At 35.3% G+C, this 20,747-nt stretch overlaps 1 protein-coding gene across 4 annotated transcripts in view; it reads left to right on the plus strand.

The window, feature by feature from the left end:
• Mpp7 (MAGUK p55 scaffold protein 7) overlaps nucleotides 1-20,747 on the plus strand; it is a 222,879-nt gene that overhangs the window by 50,624 nt on the left and 151,508 nt on the right. For all 4 annotated transcript variants that reach the window (XM_047520687.1, XM_047520689.1, XM_047520690.1 and 1 more), the window contains exon 2: nucleotides 16,257-16,422. In XM_047520687.1, coding sequence (XP_047376643.1) covers nucleotides 16,386-16,422 — 37 coding nt within the window. In that variant the 5' untranslated portion in view covers nucleotides 16,257-16,385. The remainder of the gene's footprint in view (nucleotides 1-16,256; nucleotides 16,423-20,747) is intronic.

Consider the following 20,747-nt stretch of genomic DNA (forward strand, 5'->3'; position numbering starts at 1 on the left):
TGGTGCAACTGAAGATAATTCACAAAGGAGCAGATAAAGCAAAGGTATCTCTCTTTAATAATTTGGAGATGAGGTCTTCAAACAGCCAAGTAGAAACAATGATTTGGCTCACTTTGTATAATGTGTAGAAATTAGGGAAGATGATTTTTCATTACAAATCTTGTAAAGCCGATATAGGCTTATCAAGTGGGAAGGAAAAATATTAGTAGTTTCTTCATTATGATATTTATAGGTCTCCTTGATGTTGAAATAGTTAACGTAGATTTATTATTTTTTGTCTTTCTGATTAATCCAACCTTTGAGTTTGGACCTACTTCTTAAGCTGCAGAAAAGTCAGAGTTCTCATCTTTATAGGTACTTTTTTCTTTTTCACGTATCTGGTTAACCACTTAGGCATTCCCAGCAAACTTTAAAACTCTAATCATAGTCCTAAAAACCCTAGTCTACTTTTGGGTGGCAGTATTTTCCTCCCTGATAACTTACCTTTTACCAAAACCCCCAAACCAGATTGATCTTTAAAGAAATGAGACTGAGAAGAAACTCGTTATAGACAACCCAACTGTGATATGAATGGATGAATGGGGGATTTTAGCTGACATACATGTCAGTAATGTAAGCTTTTATTTTCAGGAGGTTATTTGCTGGTCAGTGTTACTTAAACAGGTTCAGATTTCAAGAGTCTATTGAGTTTCCACTAGTAAGACTTGATTTTGCCAAGTTTGAAAAAAAAATCTTATCTGATTGCCTTTTAGTGCCTCTGTTTGATATTAGATGTAGGGTTATTTTTTTTGCCTTTTACATATCAAGCAAAACAGTGAGTGGTTGCAGATTGTCTAGAAATGGGGGATAGTGATAGGGAGAGACTGGCATGAAAGTTGATGCCAGCTTCTCGTATTACAACCTAGACTTGAGTAATAGCCGATTTTTAATTCTTTACAGAAAGCTGGATAAATTCCCGGGTATCCTGGTTCTATTCTTGTTCAATCCCATCTCTCCTGTTTTTCAGATAAGGAAGAAATCTAGCCATCATTATAGAGTACACAGCGGAATGTCTTGAATGCTCTCAGTGCAACATGCCCCAGGAGTCCCTAAAGTTATCGAGTATAACTGCAGAGTAAAATCTATACACATAGATTCAGCGTTTTAGAATTGGATGACTTGATGGAAAGATAGTGAAATCTAGGTATGTGTATCATTAGGTATTCCCTGTAAAACCTATGGCATAGTACTGTGCAAATACATGAGTTAGTTAATTTTTTTATAACTATAAGCAATACATAAGTTGTAAAATGAAATGATTAATGTTGAAAGTATCACTAAACTCTAGGTTTTATTATCCTGTCAAAAATGTGGTCACTTAATTGTCAGCCCTTTTCTAAAACAGGAAAAACCAAATCTAAAAACAGACCTGAAACTACCTTAGGTAGTACAGACTAGAAAGCCAAAAGTGAAACAAACTGCATGAGTTTGAATAGAGGTGCTAGGGAATGGGGGCTTCCTGCGTTGATGCAGGTGTATTGAAGGGGAAATATCTAGAGTCCATTCCCTACTGATGTTGTGAATGAAGTAGTAACTCTGCAGTCCAAATATTGCCATTAAAAACCTGAACATTCTTTTGTTATATTTTAGTGTAAATGAATTGACTCATAGTTTGCATACTTGATTATTTCTTAGGGTAAATTTCTTACAGGTTAAATTATTGGTTCAGAGAGTATGATCATATTTAGAACTTTGATATATTATCAAATGGTTTCTTTCTTTTTTTTAAATAAAGATATATGTTCAGGTTTAATTCATATCAGATATTTATTTTTCTGATTCCCCCTTTTTAATTACAAAAAATTTTTTGTAGTTGTAGATGGACAGCATGCTTTTATTTTATTTTATTTTTTAATGCAGTGCTAAGGATTGAACCCAGTGCCTTACACATGCCAGGCAAGCACTCTGCCACTGAGCTATAGCCCAGCCCCCTGGTTCCTCTTTTATTGGAAATGTATTTTTTAGATTGTTTAAGAGTTCCAAACTGCAAGTTTGTTATGATCTTCATTTTCCTTTATATAAATAAAAGTATGGCACCCTCTGCTGATTTTGAAAGGAATTGCTGAATAACAATTTTCAGGATTGAAAAAGAGAATGCATGTTTATATTTTGGTCTTGTTGTCCCTCAGTCTTTCTATGACGTTCTTTTTTGCTCATCATTAAGCAGTGTGACATTATCCATGCAAATTAAACCATATTTTGAAACAGGCTGAGGAACTCAGGTTGAGCAAATACCTCAAGAGTTGAAAGAACACAGTGTGTTCAAGGATGTAATTTTATAGAACCATTGAGGGCAAGTGTCAGTGTGATTTTGCAGAGAAAGAAGGCAGAAATTTCAGAGGGCACATGTGATTTTAAGGAATTTAAAGCTTATCACAGAAGTGCCATTGATTCATCAGGTTGTTTTATTTAGAGCAGTCATGTGAGCATGTAAATATCTGAGAGGCCACTAGCAACTGGCAGCTGGCAGCCATGAGCAGTATGAGCTGGAGGTGGGGACAGTCCAGCGTGCCAGTCATTGCATTTGATAAGTTGGCTGATTAGGGTCCTCAGGAGACATAGCTTCAGGTACAAGAGACTGGGAGACATGGAATTTTTTTTTTTTTCTTCCCAAAGACATCATAAAAATTTGAGACACAAATATTGAAAGAACAGTAAAATAAATAGCTATATGCTTATGTTAGACCCAGCAGTTTGGAACATTTGGCCATATACAGGCTCATGCTGTCTCTCTCTCTTTGCTGAACATTTTTGAGTGACTCACAGAAATCATTACATCCCTAAATACTTTAACAAGTGTCTCTCCAAAATTGACTTGTCAGGGGAGAGATATTTAGGGAGATATAATCAGAAAAGTTAAGCTTTGAGGGTTTAGAGAATAGGTCCTGTTGTCTCTAAAAAAACAGAACCATAAAAGCTTGATTTGATGGTTACTAATTTATAGTTATACAGTGTTTCCCTACCTTGACCCTTCTGAGACTTTTGGTAAATGAATGTATAGCAAATGCTATTAAATTTAAGATCAAAGCTTTTTAAAAACTTAGAAAACTTTTGGATTAGAGCAAAATGTCAAATGCACACAATAGTAGTAGAGCAGATTGTTGTTGTCTAAGGCAGTGACCGGTGGGAGGCTTCTTCATGGGGAGAGAGAGGGTGATTAGAGAGGAGATGGTCAGACTTCTCCCTCCCTGTCTGTAATCACTCCAGAACCCAGAAGAGAGGAAGTTGGAGAAAGCAGGCGCACAGGGAGAGCAAATGTGGTCCAGCCATATGCAGTGGCAAGAGTGAGCAGAAGGCAAGCCAGTGGCAGGAGCATGGACCACATGCTAGAGAAGGGAGCAGGAAATGCCAAAGGGCAGGGGCACGGATGCTGACCTTTAATGAGAGATTTTTCTGGCCTTACCTTTGGTCTAGTGAATGTTACGGATTATGATAAGTGACGTTAGCTTTCTTCCTCCATTGACCAGGAGAACTAGGAAGGGGATGAGCCAGGGCATAAGATGAATAACAATGTCACACGTAGAACATTTGATATTATCATAACTAGAATTGTCAGGGGTTCCAGTTCACTCATTCACTTCTTCATACACTCAAAAAATAGCCTGTGGAACCACCTGTTACTATGTCAAGCATTATTCTCAGACACCAAGAATTCAGCAGTGAACAAGACAGGCAAAAGTCCCTGCCCGTGATTTGTACCCAAGATAGAATACACAAGACACTTAGAATATATGTAGCATATTAGATGGTGATGAGCACAGTGAAGACACGGGGAGTGTGTGTGTGTGTGTGTGTGTGTGCAGACAGTAGACAGGGAGGCCGAGAAGACTCCCCTGGGAAGATGCCATCTGAAACCTGAACCGCAGTAGCTGTGTCCTGTGCAAAGTGCCCTGCTCAGAGTTGGCACCATTTGTCTTGCATCTTGTGGGCATGTCTCAGGAATGCGCACATAGGAAGTCATTTACAGCTGGTTTCCACACGGTCTTTATTTTCTGTCCCAATATGTCCTCCCACCCTTCTCTTTTTCATTCAAGTCCTAACCTTCTCGTTTCTTGACAAATTCATGGGAAAGTGAGTTTCTCCTTACCAGACTCATTCCAGAGGGTGTTAGTGTAAGGGAGTTTACCTGCTAGCCCTCGAAGAGGCTTTGCATGGTTCTGTGAAATGTTCTGTCCTGTAAACATTTCCCATGGTTTTTGGACAGTGGTTGGCATGTGACTTTCCATAGCAACTTAACTTTCCTTCTGTCTTCACAGAAGACTTTGTAAATGTTAACTTTTTTCCTTTGTCATCTACTTGTTTCGTCCTGGAAACTAAAATAGTCTTGTTCAGACAGGCAAATCAAAACTTCTACAAAGTTGAGTCAGTGGAGTCCAGCATCTAACTCAAATGAAGTTTATTGAGGTTATTGAAGAAAATAACATAAAAATTTATATGGACAGTGCAGTACTCTGAAGATTAAATTTGCTAGGGTATAATTGACTTCACTATTTAATACATAAATACTTCTTCACTATTTAATACATAAAGGGCCAACGTAGACTAGATTCTCTTTTAGTTTAGCATTCACTATTTTACTGCACAAGTAGTACAACATTAAAGTTGTCTGAGGGGCTCCTCCCAATGTGCTTTTAGCTTCAGAAATCATTAAAATAGATGGTATGTTAGAAGACAGAAAAAAAATGAACATAAGATCACGTAAGGGGAGTGAGGATCCTTTTGAGGGTGAGGGTGGACCACCAGGGAGAAGAACTGAAGTTTACATTATGTTATTTGTATTCTAAATTAACAATGCTTTGTAATCTTGTATTTTCTTTTGTTATTGTCTATTTTTAATAGCTTCAAAAAATATATATATATAAATATGTGTCAGCATAGCCATTGTGTATTAAATTTAGTTTGACTATTGCTGTGCTTAATGTAAAATATGATTAATTTTGGTATTATATTTTATAATGAAAATGAGTTTTTGGAAAGTTGTTTTTTGGTAGCTCCTGATATAGGGCCTAGGAAACTGACAAAGCTAGACAGTTTGCATGATTTTTGTTGTCAAATTAGTATTAACACATGAAATCATATTTATAAATATCCAGATTCTTTGTAGATGCTTCTAGTAGTAAATAACAATTGATTTGTGTTGTTTAAAATAATAGTGTTAGTTTGTGCAAATGAGCAGTGTATCAGTTTTAGCACACTCAGTTGTGCTTCAGTAGCAAACAATCCCGATAACAAATGTTTATTTCTTGCTCATGTTACATGTCCATCATGTGTTGGTGGGGTGTTCTGCTCCACGTCAGGGACTTGAGCTGATGGAGGTACGATTATGTGGCATATTAGACAGTTTGAGAGGGCGGAGATATAGAATCCTGCATTGGTTCTTGAATGCCTCTTCCTAAAGTGACAAACCTATCACTCTTACTTATTAGTCAAGGCCAGCTGTAAGGCCTCAGCTAACCTCAAGGGGATGGTGACATGCGCTTACTTACTTCTTCCTGTGCTTGGAAGGGATAAGTCACAGAAATGTTGTTGAGTTGCACCATTGCCCAACCACAATTAGGAACATTTCCAAAATAAATCAATATAGTCAGGTTCTCTACATTGTGTATTTTGGTATACCAATTGATTCGTTATTGGTAGTGATGTTTGAAATCATTTACTGCATATTTATAGCATAATCACTTGTTATTAGTCTGCCCTTTCTGACAAAGTGTGTGTGAGTTTTAATACAACAGTGACTTATGTCTTTCAAAGCTGACTTCCTGAACTATTCCACATACCATCATGTAAAGACTGGCATGTCCTTGCAGCTGTTCTTTAAATCAGTTTGCTTGTTGTTTCCCATCTGTGAGTGCTGCTAACAAGACTGGCAACTCTTTGGGCTCCTTTTAGTTGGTAGTTACTTCCTTGTTGTCAAAGCATTATGCTGATTTTTTAAAAATTATGGCAAAAGCCCCGTGTAGCATTTATTTTACTTTTTAATTAATTTATTTGTTTTTGTGCCAGGGATTGAACCCAGAAGCACTAAGCCACTGAGCCACACCCTCAGCCCTTTTTATTTTGAGACAGGGTCTCACCAAGTTGCTGATGCAGGCTTTGAACTTGTGATCCTCCTGCCTCAGCTTCCTGACATGTTAATTTTTCTAATGTATGATTCAGAAGCATTAAGTGTATTCATATTGTAGTATAACAGATCTCTAGGACTTTTTCATTGCAAGACTAAACTTCTGTACACATTGAACAATAACCCATTTCTCCTTCCCGGTATCCACTGGCAACCACCATTGTTACTTTCTGTTTCTATGCTTTCACCTACTTTGGATACTATGTATAAGTGGAACCATGCAGTATTTGTCTTTGGGTGACTTTTATTCTTTTTTTTTTAACAGCTGAATGATATTCCATTGTAGGTATATACCACATTTTGTTCATTCATCTGTCATGGACATTTGGTTTGCTTCTGTCCTTTGGCTGTTGTGAATAATGCTGCATGCAAATATCTCTTTGAGATCTGTGTTCAGTTTTGCTGGGTGTATAGCAGCAAAGTTGCAGAGACTGTCTTGAACTTTGAATCCTCCTACCTCAGCCGCCCAAGCTGCTGGGATTGTAGTCACCACCATGCCCAGTATCTATTTTTAGTTTTTTGAGAAACTGTTGTTTCCCCTGGTGCCTGTATCATTTCACATTCCACCAACAGTGCACAAAGGGTTTCAGTTTCTCCACATCCTCACCAATACTTGTTGTTATTATTTTTAATTGTACCCATACCATCCTAATTGGTATGAGGTGATCTTATTGTGGATTTAATTTTTTTTTTTTTCCTATTGATCAGTGATGTTAAGGATCTTTTCATGTGCTTTTTGGCCATATGTGTGTCTTTTTTTTGAGAAATATCTGGTCAGGTCCTTTTTATGGTTGAATTGTAGGAATTCCTTATGGATTCTGGATGTTAATCCCTCATCAGATTTATGATTTACAAATATTTTCTTCCATTCTGTGGATTCCCACTTCACTCTTTACAGTTTTTCCTTAGATGCTCATAAGTTTCAGGGTTTATTGTGGTACCGTTTGTGTTTCTTCTTGTTGCCTGTGCTTTTGGTATCATAGTCAAGAAATCATGGCCAAATCTGTTGTTGTTAAGCTTTTCCCCTGTTTTCTTCTTTGAAGTTTTAAAGTATTAGGTCTTATGTTTGGGCTTTAAATCCACTTTGCTTTAATTTTTGTGATTTATATAAAGCATGGGCCCAATTTTATTCTTGTGTATGCAAACATTATTTTCCCAACACTATTTGTTGAAGCTGATTATTTTCCATTAAGTGATTTTGCATCTTTGTCAAAGATTACTTGACCGTGCACACGAAAGTTAATTTCTTGCTTCTGGTGTGTTTTATTGGTCTATGTGTCTATCTTTAAGGTCATACTACACCGATTTGATTACTATAGGAATCAAGTGTAATTCAGCCTCCAGTTTTGTTCTTTTCAGTGTGTGTGTGTGTGTGTGTGTGTGTGTACACATATATATATTTTGGGGGGATATTTCAAATGTTGAGATTCCTTGGACTTTAAGATGGGTTTTATTTCTGTAAAAAATGTCATTTGAATTTATATATGGATCTCATTGAACTTTTAGATCATTTTAGGTAGTATGGACATTTTAACAATATTGTCTTACAATCCGTAAATGTGAGATATCTTTCCATTTATTTGTGTCTTCTTTAATTTTTTTAATCAATATTTATAGTGTTTATATCTCTTCCTTGGTTAAGTTTATTTCTAAAGTATTTACTTTATTGGGTGTTATAGATAGAATTTTCTTAATTTCTTTTAAAATTATTAATTTTGTAAATAAGTGTAATTGATTTTGTGTAATTTTGTATCCTGCAGCTTTGATGAATTCTTTTATTAGTTTGAACTGTTAATTTTTATGTGTGTGTGTTGAATTTTTAGGGTCTTCTACACATGAGATTATGCCATTTGCAAATAAAGATAATTTTATATCTTTCTTTATATTTGAATGCATTTTTCCTTGCCTAATTATTGTGGATAGAACTTCCAGTACTGTGTCAAATAGAAATGGTAAAGGTGGGAATCCTTGTCTTGTTCCTGATCTCAGAGGAAAAACTTTCATTCTTTTACCATTAAATATTTATTTTAGCTATTGACTTCATATATGGACTTTATTATGTTGAAATAATTACTTTTTATTTCTAGTTTCTTGAGTGTTTTGTTATGTAAAGGAGATTTATTCTATTTTTTTTGCATATTAATCTGTATAGAAAGTGATAATATTTTTAATAAAACTTGCAAATTGGATGATCTATTTTTAGACCCCTCATGATATTTTGGAAATTACTAACTACAAATTTTTGATAATACTATGATGACATTTTGTTTTTAAGAAAGACTCAAAAGTCTTAATTATGTTCTTGAGTTCTGATACTCTATTATTTTATTATAACTGTATTCGACATAGAAGTTATCTTTTGGCTACCATGTAGGCTTTATGGTAGCCTTTAGAAATATCTGTGGCTTTTATAGGTTATGAAACTGTAGGTGTGTTTTGAACCTAAGTATTGGTGATCAAAGGATTGAAGGCTGAGAAGATTGTTTTCTGAACCTGCTTGATGTTTTGAATTTATCAGAGAAGGCATGATATAAGGTGCCTGAGGAGCAAATTAGAGGATGTGGATGTGAACTGGGCAGTCCTAAGCTGATTAAACTAAAGGATATTAATGGAAATGTGAATGACCTAGTGTTTGAACGTCTTGCAAGTTTTATTTAGTCATCACAATAAGTGAATGAAGCATAGATAGTATTTTGAGTTGATAACCAAGAAAACTGATTGAGGGAGTTTAAGCAGAGTTAAGAGGCAACATTGTATAGTGTCATTAGGTGTGAGCACTGAATTCATACTACCTGACATTAGAATCCTTTCAAGGTGGGGCTTAGGACAAATTGCTCAAAATTGTTTCCTTATCTGTAAGACTTGAAATTCTGTTTATAAAACAGGATTACTATGAGAATTAAATTCAACAATATATGTTGAGTTTTTAAGCTAATGTAAGTTAGCTTAATGGGAAGTTGTATGTACTCAGAATGAAAGCCATCACCAGCATTCCTATGTATATTCTAAATGATTTTATGTGTTTCCTAACCTTTCATATCTTTTTAACTTGTAATAAGTGGTAGAGTCAATTTTTTTTTTTTCAGTACTGAGGATCAAATCCAGGGATGCTGTACTACTGAGCTATATCCTCAGACCTTTTTATTTTTTATTTTGAGATAGGATATCACTAAGTTGCCTAGCTGTCTTTGAACCTGTGATCCTCATTCTTCAGCTTCCCAAGCAACTGGGATTGCAGGTGTGAGCCACTATGCCCTATCTTCACATTTTAAACTAAGGTCTGTTTTCTACCAAAGGATGTATTCTTTTCATCATAGGCTCTCTAAAAGTTTGTTAGATTCGAGGACGTGGGAAGTAGTGATGAAAATGGGAATGGAAAGTGTTAATAGAAACTGTCATCTGTTGATTGACTATTATATAGGCATAATTTCATTAAGTAGTTTGGCTAAGGTCATATAATAAGTAAGGCAGAGCTGGGATGTGACCTTAGGTCTATCTGAATTCAGACTCTGTGCTATCATTATTATGCTGAACTAACTTCCCATAAGTAAAATATGGGAAAGGTAAAGAAAGTTTTGGCAGGTTGGAGTTGGCCACATATTGAAAAATTTATAAATAGGACAAACCCCTCTTAAATGTTCTCCTGCCTCTTACATCCCTATGGTGGGAACCAAGCTTCCAGCACATGAACACTTGGGGTCCATGCTCAAAATATCCAGACCATAGCAGGACCATTGTGCAGTTTTAAGGATTCCATCCTCAAGGAAATCTTATCAGGGATATAAGTCAAACAAAACATATAATTGCATTGGTGTATCTTAATTATAAAAAATGGTTGTAAAGATTGGCTTCTCCAGTAGAGAGGATTTAAGGGAATGCCAGTGGAATGCTGAGATGGATCTGGAATTGAGAATTCTTCAAAGAAAATGTAACAAAGGAGCTATATCATTCTTCCCTGCCCCCAGCAATGAGGAAAAAAGCCAAAATTAGAGGAAAGTGTGACAGAGCAAACACAGCAGTTCATGGATGACTGATAGTGTAATCCTGAAGATGGAGTCAAGACATTTTAGTAGTAGGTAACAGCGGTCATCAGAAAGAGCAGGTGAGGAGATGGTGGGTGTGCACAGAGCTGTAAAATACTGTTGTTTGAGGAGGGGGGAAAAGCAAAACAAAACAAAATTGGAGTCCTGGTGCACTGGCTGTTGTGCCAGAGGTCATCCACTCCACCTGTGCTTCCAGGAAGGCCAGCTGAGTGTGGGGGCAGGCGCAGTGTGCACCTTCTCCAGAAAGCACTCCTGGTTGATGTCCTTCCCGGCCAGAGGACCAAGGCTCCTGGCCGACTTTTCTGTGGAAACGTAAGTGTATAAAGCAGCTTGTCCTCCCTTTCCACTTTTCAGTCTTTAAAACTTTATAGGATTCTTTGAATGAGATGTTTCTTGTCTGTTGCTTTGGCATTTCCCTTTCCATTTGTGGGAAGAAGATACGTTAGTTTCACATTCCATAATCCTCGAACCCTGTGGTGTTTGTTAAAATGTGGGGCATTTTGATCTTTCACAGTTGTTCCTTTTTTCTTGAAAACTAGGATTTTTTGATTTGGTTCATGTAAGGCATATTTTCTTACAAACAACACCTGAAGACTTTGGAAACTGCAAGCAGATTTTAAAGTTTCCTATGAATACAGATAATTCACTTCATAAAACTTCACTTTTCTACTGTACAATGGTGTGGGGGTGATAAGCATTGATTAGAATCCGTACTTCAGACTTTGAATTTGGATGTCTTCCTGGGCTAGCAACATGCAGGACAGTCCTCTGTTAGGATACTGGACAGTGACGGTGAGCACAAGATTCTTAGGATAGCCAAAATTGGAGTCTAATTTCATTGATGATTAGAAAGTGCATCTTTAAAAATTTCTTTCCTCTAATTTTGCATCTGGTTTTATACCACAATGTTGTTATTATTTCAGTAATAACCAATAAAAATGTTTCGAGCATATTGCCTTTAGATCTTGAAGTCACTGGCAAGTAGGTGCAAGGATATAGAAGCGTGGTCAGCATACCTCACCATCCGCATTTCTGGGAATGAATGAATTATGGGATCACAGTCACACGCACATGTGTGTTATTTATGCTGAGACAGAGTTCATATAGATCACAACACCTGAAGTGTTTCCTGTCTGGTCCTTTACAGAAAATGTTTGCTGGGTTTTGGCCTAGAATAACCATTCTCAACACTGTGGAACTTCAGATCTTTTGACACTCTTAAGAGTTATTGAAGACTCTAAAGAGATTTGATTATGTGGATTATGTTGGTCAATATTAAATATTAGACTATGTTCATTTAAAAAATATTAAACTTGTTACTAGTTAATACAAATAACATTTTTGCAAGAAATAACTCTTTTCCCCAAACAAAACATTAGTGAGTCGCAAGTTTATTTAATTACTGGCTTAACAGGAGACAGTTATTTTCTCATTTGTGTTTATGCTCAACTTGTATTATGTGTTTTGGTTGAAAGCTATGAGGAAAGCCAACGTAACACAGAACTGTAGGATGAGTTTAGTAGCTTCCTCAGTCATTTGTGGATATATTTTGCTCTTATACCAAAACATGGCATGTGGCAGAGTGAGCTGCAGTGCAGAATTGGAAAACATGTCAATAACTTAGGATGTTAGAACTTTAGATCTGTCTTGTGCTTTATATGAATCTTATTCATGAATGATTTTCTAATGTGTTACTAGAAAACAGGAAATTCTAAGTTCACTGAATTATGTAGGTCTTCCAAATGTTGCTGCAATATCAAAAAAGTCACATTTGTTAGTATCACCACTGATTTTCTCAGAAAAGCCTTCAAGTATTGGGATGCTGATAGAATCAGGCAAAGTGGAGACTCATTTACCTCCTTTTGCACTTGTTTTTGTTAAGTGGTATTTACCATGCAAAGAGAGGGCCATCTCTGGTGGATGCAAGCTTTAAAATACCTTTTCTTGAAAGCTCATGTTTTATCATTAGCAAAACATACTGTTAGTTTCTCTTGAAGTTTGACACACATCATTCATGTTCAAGAAAATTTTGTCAAATGCACAATTACTATTGTTTATCATCCATTTGCTCTTTTAAGTGAAAATGGCGCCCATGAGAAGGGTGACCAGTTTATGATCACACAAATGTTTCTTGAGATATCCTTTGCTTTGTTCCCAACAGAAGCACTTTATGTGTACTTTCCATTTTGTCAGGGAATATTAATAAGTCAAGAGTCTATTAATTTTCAGTTTTTATTACTCCATTAAGGATACTCTACAGCAACCCTTTTCCCTGTCCCTTCCCACCTGCCCTGCCCCTCCTGTACTGGGAAGTGAACCATGAGTAGCTTGAGTTTGGTGCCACTGTTCTGATTGATGCTGAGGTGCCAGTGGTCTCACCTATTGTTGTTTTTGACCATTGGTGCACATGTTGACAGTGCAAAAGGCAGATAACATCTCACTATATTTCTGGAAATAATTTACCTCAGGAACCACTCTGGGAAAGGTCTTGGAGACTACTGGAGTCCATGGACCACACCTTGAGAAGCACTAAATACTATACGCTATACGCTAAATACCATTTCATGTAAGCAGATTTATGCTTTCTTACAGATAGAATTATATTCTTACAGATAGAATTTATGAAGATTCAAATATTGTTAACAGATGTCAGTCTGCCTCTGGCATTGGATAATATAAGTAATGAATCTTTCAAATTAATCTTTCAAGAAAAAAATTTGTGATATTAGATTTATATTTCTTGTTTGTTATTTTATTGCTATCTTATGTTTAAAAATGTAACTTTAGAGTACTTTCACCTTGTGAAATAGTCTGCAGTTGGATTACTGAGTATAGTTATTGTTTCCTGAAGTGATACATAACCTATTAATATAATTCTTCAAGAGGTTATTTGTGATGTTGTTAATTAAAAGTTTTCATATTCTTGAACACTCCCCCAAATTGAGAGGGAACATGTTTGGAAATTTCTTGATTTCTTATTTATATTTATTGACTGTGTGTGTTCACATTAATAAAAAGTTTTGCAAATAACTATGTCACTGGATGGGATGGAATTTTTACATTACTGAAAACAGACCACTTCCTGCTCTAAATGCTTGCACTTCTGTGGTTGACCACTAGATGTCATGAGTGCCACAGGAGCATTAAGGGTTAGCCAGGGACAGTAGAAATTGAACATTGAAAGCTCATAGACCTTCACATAGTTCACTGTTTCCACGTGATCAATGCCAGAAAAACCTGATACAGTGTGATATATAGAAGCAAGGTACAACTGGAATAATGAAATTTCAAAAATAAGCCTTTTAAAAGGAGGGTTGTAATAGTTCTATTGGGTATTGTAAATGCTTCAGGTGCACTTGATACAGCTGTTATGTTCCTGGCGTTTGGGTCTTTCTCTTTTTTATGGAAAGATGGATTGAACTTCAATTTAAGAATATTCAGTAATCCCTCTCAGGACATACTGTAACAGCTGGTATTTTTGTATTGTAGTAAATCGATTCCATACAACAGTCAGTAATAATTATGGCTGGGTTCTGACAAATTCCAAAGCATTTTCAATAAATTTAGCCAAAGAAAATAACATTGTTACACAAAAATTTAACTCAATTCGAAAGTTAAACCCAGCAGCACAACTTTGTTCCACCAAATTTTAAGTATTTTGCTGATTAGGATTCTATCAAGCCATTTAAAAAATCCACATGGATGTTCTGAGAAGATAATTACTTGGCAATATATATATACTTAGATGATAATTACAGTGTAGTAAATATACAGATTTGGAAAATCTTACCTTGAATGTTCATTATGAAAAAAATGAGAGATGTAAGTCCTTTCACATGTGGCAATATCAGCTCAAAGAGATGTTTTGATGTGGATTGTAAGGTTTTCTGTAGTATTAATACAGTGAAGTGTTCCACACTCTTCAAGTGTTAATTTTTTTTATATAAGCACAAGTTACTTTATATGATATACATGGATTATAAAAGCAAAATATTATAAATTCTTTAAGCCATTAAGAAAACTATAGGTTGCATAGTATTGATTTTATATTATATATCCATTTCTATACTTACAGTGGCAATATATACCATACAAATTATGACTTTTCTTAAGGCATAAGGAGCTTAAATTACACACATGTGCACATATAATAAAAGCCTGCCAATGTACATACATACATATTGCGCTAAGTAGAAATGTATGTACATACGCTTTACAAATTTTAACTGGTTTTCATTTTTTTTCCTTTGAGCAAACAAATGTTCATTAATTGATTGCATTCTTTAAATCATCTGTAGTCTTTTTTGGACTTGCTTTGTGTATGAATTACTTCATTTCTACCCTTTCTTTATATAAGGAATATTTTCATGGAGTTGAATCTTAATCCTGATTGGAATAATTTATGAAACCAAAGCAAAGCTGCCTTTTAAAATTATTGGGAAGATATCTTCTGAACTGAGCAAACCTTGCTTTGTCTTTTTTTTCTCATTTAAAATTTTTAGTTTAGTGATTTATATTTTCATTTGGTATTTAAAATAATGCCCTTGTATTTTTAATTAGCACTCATCTTTGTGTGAATTTGTGTGCACGTTTTAACTACATGAGGCTTTATAATAATATGAAGCAGATTTCAAGACATCGCAGCAGATAGTCTAGTCCAAGAAAATCTATTTGATGAATTTTTTTTTTTATACTAACGTTCACTTTGACAATTAAAAAGTTAATTTGGAAGGCTTTAATGGGATTTTACAGTTGGATTTTTTTCAAGTAAAATTTGGCAAGCTCATTTTCTTTATTCTGTAATATGAATCAGCAATTTTAAAAGGTTTTAGGAATTGAAGTGAGCCAGTTTTTCCAGTGTTTACAGTGTCTGTTTTTCTTGTTGTCCTTAATATATGTTAAAATATGCTTTCAAATGACTGAATTTGTTATAGAGATTTGGGGCAAAAGCATTTAAAAATGAACTTAAGTGCATTGTGTAGTTTTGAGTTCTACAAAAATGTAAATAGAGTGTATATTTTCCGTTATTAGGCAGCAGTGATCCAAATTTAAACCACATGGCCTCCTTCTAGGTGTTAGGCCAGTGTAAATTTTAATCTTGCTACTTTCTTTTATGTCTTAATTTTATAATTATGTTACCTGAATTAAAAAAAATCTCTGGTCACATTAAATTTATTGTTTGCTTACAGGGTATGAAACACTATATTGTATGCCTTAGCATATTTAATTATCAACAGTTCTGCATTATCTTCATTTGTAAGAAAATTAATCTTATTTAATAAGATTAAAAAGTTGTGCAAAGTCACAGAGCTAGCAGGTTTAGAGATTAAAGCCAAACTTTAGAGCCCTTGTGCTAGCTGTTATGCTATATTGCCTATACTGCCTATTTGGGGATAAACTTTGGATAGTTATTGAAAAAAATATTTATATTTTCCAAGATACATCAAAGCTAGTTTCTACTAAAAGAATGTACTTATTAGCTTGTATCATTAAATTTAGTTTAAATTACTAACACTTTTGGAAATCTGTAATAATGTCTTACTTCAATTTTAGTAAAAAAAAATCTTTCAAGGTTCTTTGCAAGCCTTCAGTTAGAAAGCTTTGCAGTCGTCATATTAGAATGAGCTCTTTACAAAATACAATTAGTTATAGGTTGCTGACAATTCATATGGTCTTGGTTATGCGTTTAGAATTATAGCTTGAATTATGATAACAGAGGGAAGGAATTTTAGAATGGCATCAACTTACAGAAGCTTCTTAAAGTTCTCCATGTGTCTGATCAGTGGCCCCCATGCTAAATGTAAAAATCTTTAAGGAAGCCTTGATACATGCGTGAAGAACATTCATGTTTTCAATTAGAAATTGCACATCAGAGTCAGAAGCTTTCCCACGGAATATCTATCTGCATGTCATCTGTAAAAGAAATTCTGCAGGATTGTGGTCTCTTTGGTAATGTGTGGCAATAAGAATTTAGAATTGGTTATCGAATGTTGCCTTTTAGTGATACTTTTTTTTTTTTTTATTTAATGTGTAACTGTTCCTTTACTTTCTAGAAAGGACTCAAACAGTATATAAATCCTGGGCGACGAGACAGCGTGGTTGCAGGCCGTTGAACTGGAGCTCCCTGTGGCTTTCTGAGGCGAGAGTGTGTGGAGAGGGGTTCCTTGCCCGCAGGCTGCATCATGCCAGCTCTGTCCACGGGATCTGCTAGTGACACAGGTATGCGAAGCCAAGAGGGGCAGATTTCCTTCCACCCCTACTTCAGTCTTGTTCATGGTGAGATACAGCATTGCTGTAAGTCAGCACAAACAGCTCATGCCTGTTTTTATGTGACCAACATGAGGGGCATGAAACCAACTTAGATGTGTCCCAGGTCAAAAAGTCACTGGAGGCCTCTCTGGCTGCTCTTTTCTCCAGGTAGTAATGCTCTGTGCTGGTGCTCTCACACTGTCTTGCTTTTGGAATAGTGCCATGCATTTGATTTTTAAAAGTGAGGTATTTTAAACATACAGAAAATTCTGGCAAATATTACGATATCTACCCGTGTTGCCCTTCACACAGATTTAAAAATAGACAAACTTTTTACCACCTTTGCTTCAAACCTCACTTTATTTTTTCTTCAAGGAAGAAAATATCCTCCCCAGTCTATTCCTTTCTTTTCTTCCAGACATAATGCCTATCTCCAAATTGATAGATGTCATTAAGAGATTCAGTTAAAACTCATAAACATATTTCCTCTTATGAGTTGTAAGATTTAGAGATGAATAAAGTATTTCTAAGAAAGGAAAAAATATCCCACAAGTATATGTAAAATTGCCCCTTTCTGATATGATTTAGGGTGTGCAGTGGAGGTGGCAGATGCCTCTTGGAGGTCCTTCTAGGATTCCTCAGATCTGGTACTTTTTCCCTTGGATGCCTATAAGGATGTGTGTGTCTGGGAGAGGGGGCATACGCAGGACTGGAGCGTTTGCTTAGCATGTGTGAGGCACTGGGTTAGATTCCCAGTATCAAAAAAAAAAAAAGTGTGTGTGGTTGAAGGCTCTGCTGTGCATTTTGAAGATCCTTGAAAGAAGTGGTGGCATTCTGTGATTGAAAAAAATTTCCTCCATGTCACACTGGCTGAGCTGAATTTGGTCCTACTAGTCCTGTTTTCCAACCAGCTGACATAGCTATTTCCATGTACCATTCCAGTCCCTTGCTCTTTATTTTCAAAAACAGCTGAGTTACAAATGTAATTTTGTGTTGTTATTATGTTACACTGGCATTTTTATTTGCATGGTTTGCAGATATCATTCTTTGCTATTTTCTGGCATATGCATACTTAAATTTTGGAAAGTTTTGTCTCATCTTTATCAAGAATGTTTTGTTTTTCCCTCACTGAGATTGACACTGAGGATTAGTTTTTGTCAGGAAGAAATTTTGATTGTTAAGTTATATAAAATATTTCTCTGTCAAGATATTGACTTGGAAATCAGCTCCTTTGGAATTTTTTTCTCTTTTGTGTTTATATAGTCTCACATTGTGTTCTTCTATATAAAAATGATTTAAATTTTCCATAATGGTTTGAAAAGTTATAGATAAAATTTATTTGAACCATAAATTTACTGTAGTTGTGTATTAAATGTTTTATGCCTTGCTCTTCATCAAATAAGTGTTAGTTTAATTGAACGCAAGGTGTTTTTGCTTCTGTATAACTCAAAACATGATTAAAATGATCTATTTATGGTTTATTGGGCAGTCATGAAAAATAGCATAGGTTACTTAGTATTTATTTTTTATTTTCTGCACGTAGCTATCTCTCTTGATGCATATCTAAAGTACCATCTAATTGACACTCTACTTTATGGTATTTTTTGGAATCAGGCACAGAAGACCCTCTTCCAAGATTAGTGCACTTAAGGAAGCCCCAGAGTGTGGTATTCTCATCAGATGTTTGTAGTTCCCTCATAAGTCCTCCTTGTCCAGATGCACTTGGCCATTTGGGGTCATTTTTACCATAAGCTCTGTTGCTTAGCAATATGGTTGATGTTGACCCATCACTGTGTCTTGAGAACAGAGTGTAACTGAGGGGATGGCACCCGAATGACAGCAGTCCTGAAACTTTCAGTATTTGTTTGGGAAGATGCTTTCAATGTAAAACTTTTGCTACTCCTCGCTCTTCCCTGTTCTACTTATTTCGCTAGGAAGAAAAAATTAATTATACAAGTACAACATGGTAACATCTTTCTCATTTTGATAAGAAGCTTCCAAGGGTTTTCTTGCATTGAACAAATCATTTGGATGCGGCTCAGTAGTAGAGCACATGTTAGCATGCAGAAAACCCTGGTTTTGATCCCCAGCACCAGAAAACCATAAACAAACAAGATATAGACACAGAAATAACCAGACATATGAGTGTACACAAATACATTGTTTTGAGTTTTTTTTTAAATAATGAATTTTATTATTTACTATGATTTGTTATTTTCTGTATCGAGCAATATGTCTTGGAGAGGTATTTCCATGGTATATATACATTATAAAAGTGTGTGTTTATGTTTATGTATATTTTCCTATATATATTCCTGTACACATCTATATATCTACCTCATTCTTTTGAACTGTTTCATAGTTTCTCGTAGTGTCACAATGTAGTGGACAATACTACTATTAATGAAACCCTGGTTTTGTTTCTTTTAAATATTTTGGGAAGAAAGATGTGCACTTTTAATGGTACCATCAAATTGTCCTTTGGACTGGTTAAGCAACTTGATGATTTATGAACAGTGCATTAGAGAGCTTTTCTCCCACATTTTTGCCAATATTCAGTACTTCTAGCCTCAATAAATTTTACCATCTGATGGTAAAAACAGTGTTTTAAGTGTTAAAGGTGCATTACTACTGATATGGGGGATATTTTCATTTGTTTAACAAACATTCCTCTGCAATTGTTATGGTTTGGATATGAGGTGCTCCCCAAAAGCTCATGTATAAAACCATACAAGAACATTCAGAGATGAAATGATTGGGTTATGAGAACCTTAACCCAATCAGTTAATCAGTTAATCCCTATTGGAGTGGTAAGTGACAGTGGGTAGGATGTGACTGGAAGACATGGGTAATGGGGGTGTGCCTTTGGGTTATATATTCTGTATCTGGCAAGTGGACTCTCTCTCTCTGCTTCCTGATCATCATGTGAGCTGCTTCCCTCTGCCACACTCTTCCACTGTGATGTTCTGCCTCACCTCAAGCTCCAAGAATGGAACCAGCCTTCTATGGACTGAGACCTCTGAAACTGAGCTCCCAAATAAACTTTTCCTCCTCTAATATTGTTCTGGTCACAGCATTGAAAAAACTGACCAAAATGGTGATTTAGCTATTCAGATCCTTACACCACTTTGGTGTTGATTTATCATTTTCTAGTTTATTTGCAGAATTTCTTCATTCCTATTTTACATATCCTCCTTTGGGCCTTATAGATTGCACAGTTTCTTCTGGTCAACTGTTTGTCCTTTTTTGCTTCTGAAATAATATCATTTCTTTTATAGAGTGGAAAACTTTAATGTAGTCAAATCAATCTTTGTGTTTTTTTTTCTTTTGTATAAGTAGATCTTTCCTGTCCCAAGGTCATGTAGATATTCTCTAAAATTTTTTCTAATTATTTTCTATACATTTGAAATTTTAATCCAACTGCAAATTGTATGTGGCGGCAACAATCTAATCTGATCTTAATCTAATTTTGTTTTCTCACATGGATTGTCCCTAGTCCCAGAATCACTTATTCAATATTTTATTCTTTCCACAAAAATTTATAGTAGGTCCTCTATCACATATCAGCATCACATTGATCTGGGTTCTCTTTCTTGGCTATAATGGTCCACTGTATTTTCTCTTAAGGCATCTTTTCTTTGTGATTTGTTAGTGCATTATAGTTATATATAATGGTGGGCTTCATTGTGATGTATTCATACATTGCTCCATTTCTTTCCCTGATGTCTCCCTTTTCCCTCTCTCCTTTTCCTCACTGATCCCTGTAGACTCAAGCAAGGGAATCAAGGGGGAGAGAGGAGGAGTGGAAAAGAGAGAAACAGCAGAATAAAATTGACTAAATGATACTTGTGCATGTATGAATATATCACAATGAATCCCACTTTTATCTATAGTTAATGTACCAATTTTTAATAAGTAAATAAATAGAAGACCAGTGTCTTAAGAAATTTTTAATACACCAATTTTATAGTAATTTTAGAATTACAGAAAATTTAATAGATAGTATAGAAATTGCCAAATGTATATATGAACATTTCTATATGTAATAGCTATAGCTATATTAAACTAACATAAATTCTGACTGAAGTCTCCAACTCTGATCTACTAGCAAATGGATCATTCTAGCCTTTTTATCTTGCTTATCTGTAAATTCCTTCTATAACAGTTAAAAACTTGCCTCTGCCATCCATCACAAGTTTACCTAAGTTCAAGTCCAGTTTACATGTATAAAAGTATGAGAGTTGTTAACCCATGGGAAACAGCTTTCATCAACTAGAGAGTTGATATTTTTTTTC

The sequence above is a fragment of the Sciurus carolinensis genome, chromosome 12 (assembly GCF_902686445.1).
Source record: "Sciurus carolinensis chromosome 12, mSciCar1.2, whole genome shotgun sequence".
In the NCBI taxonomy this organism is placed as follows: domain Eukaryota; kingdom Metazoa; phylum Chordata; class Mammalia; order Rodentia; family Sciuridae; genus Sciurus; species Sciurus carolinensis.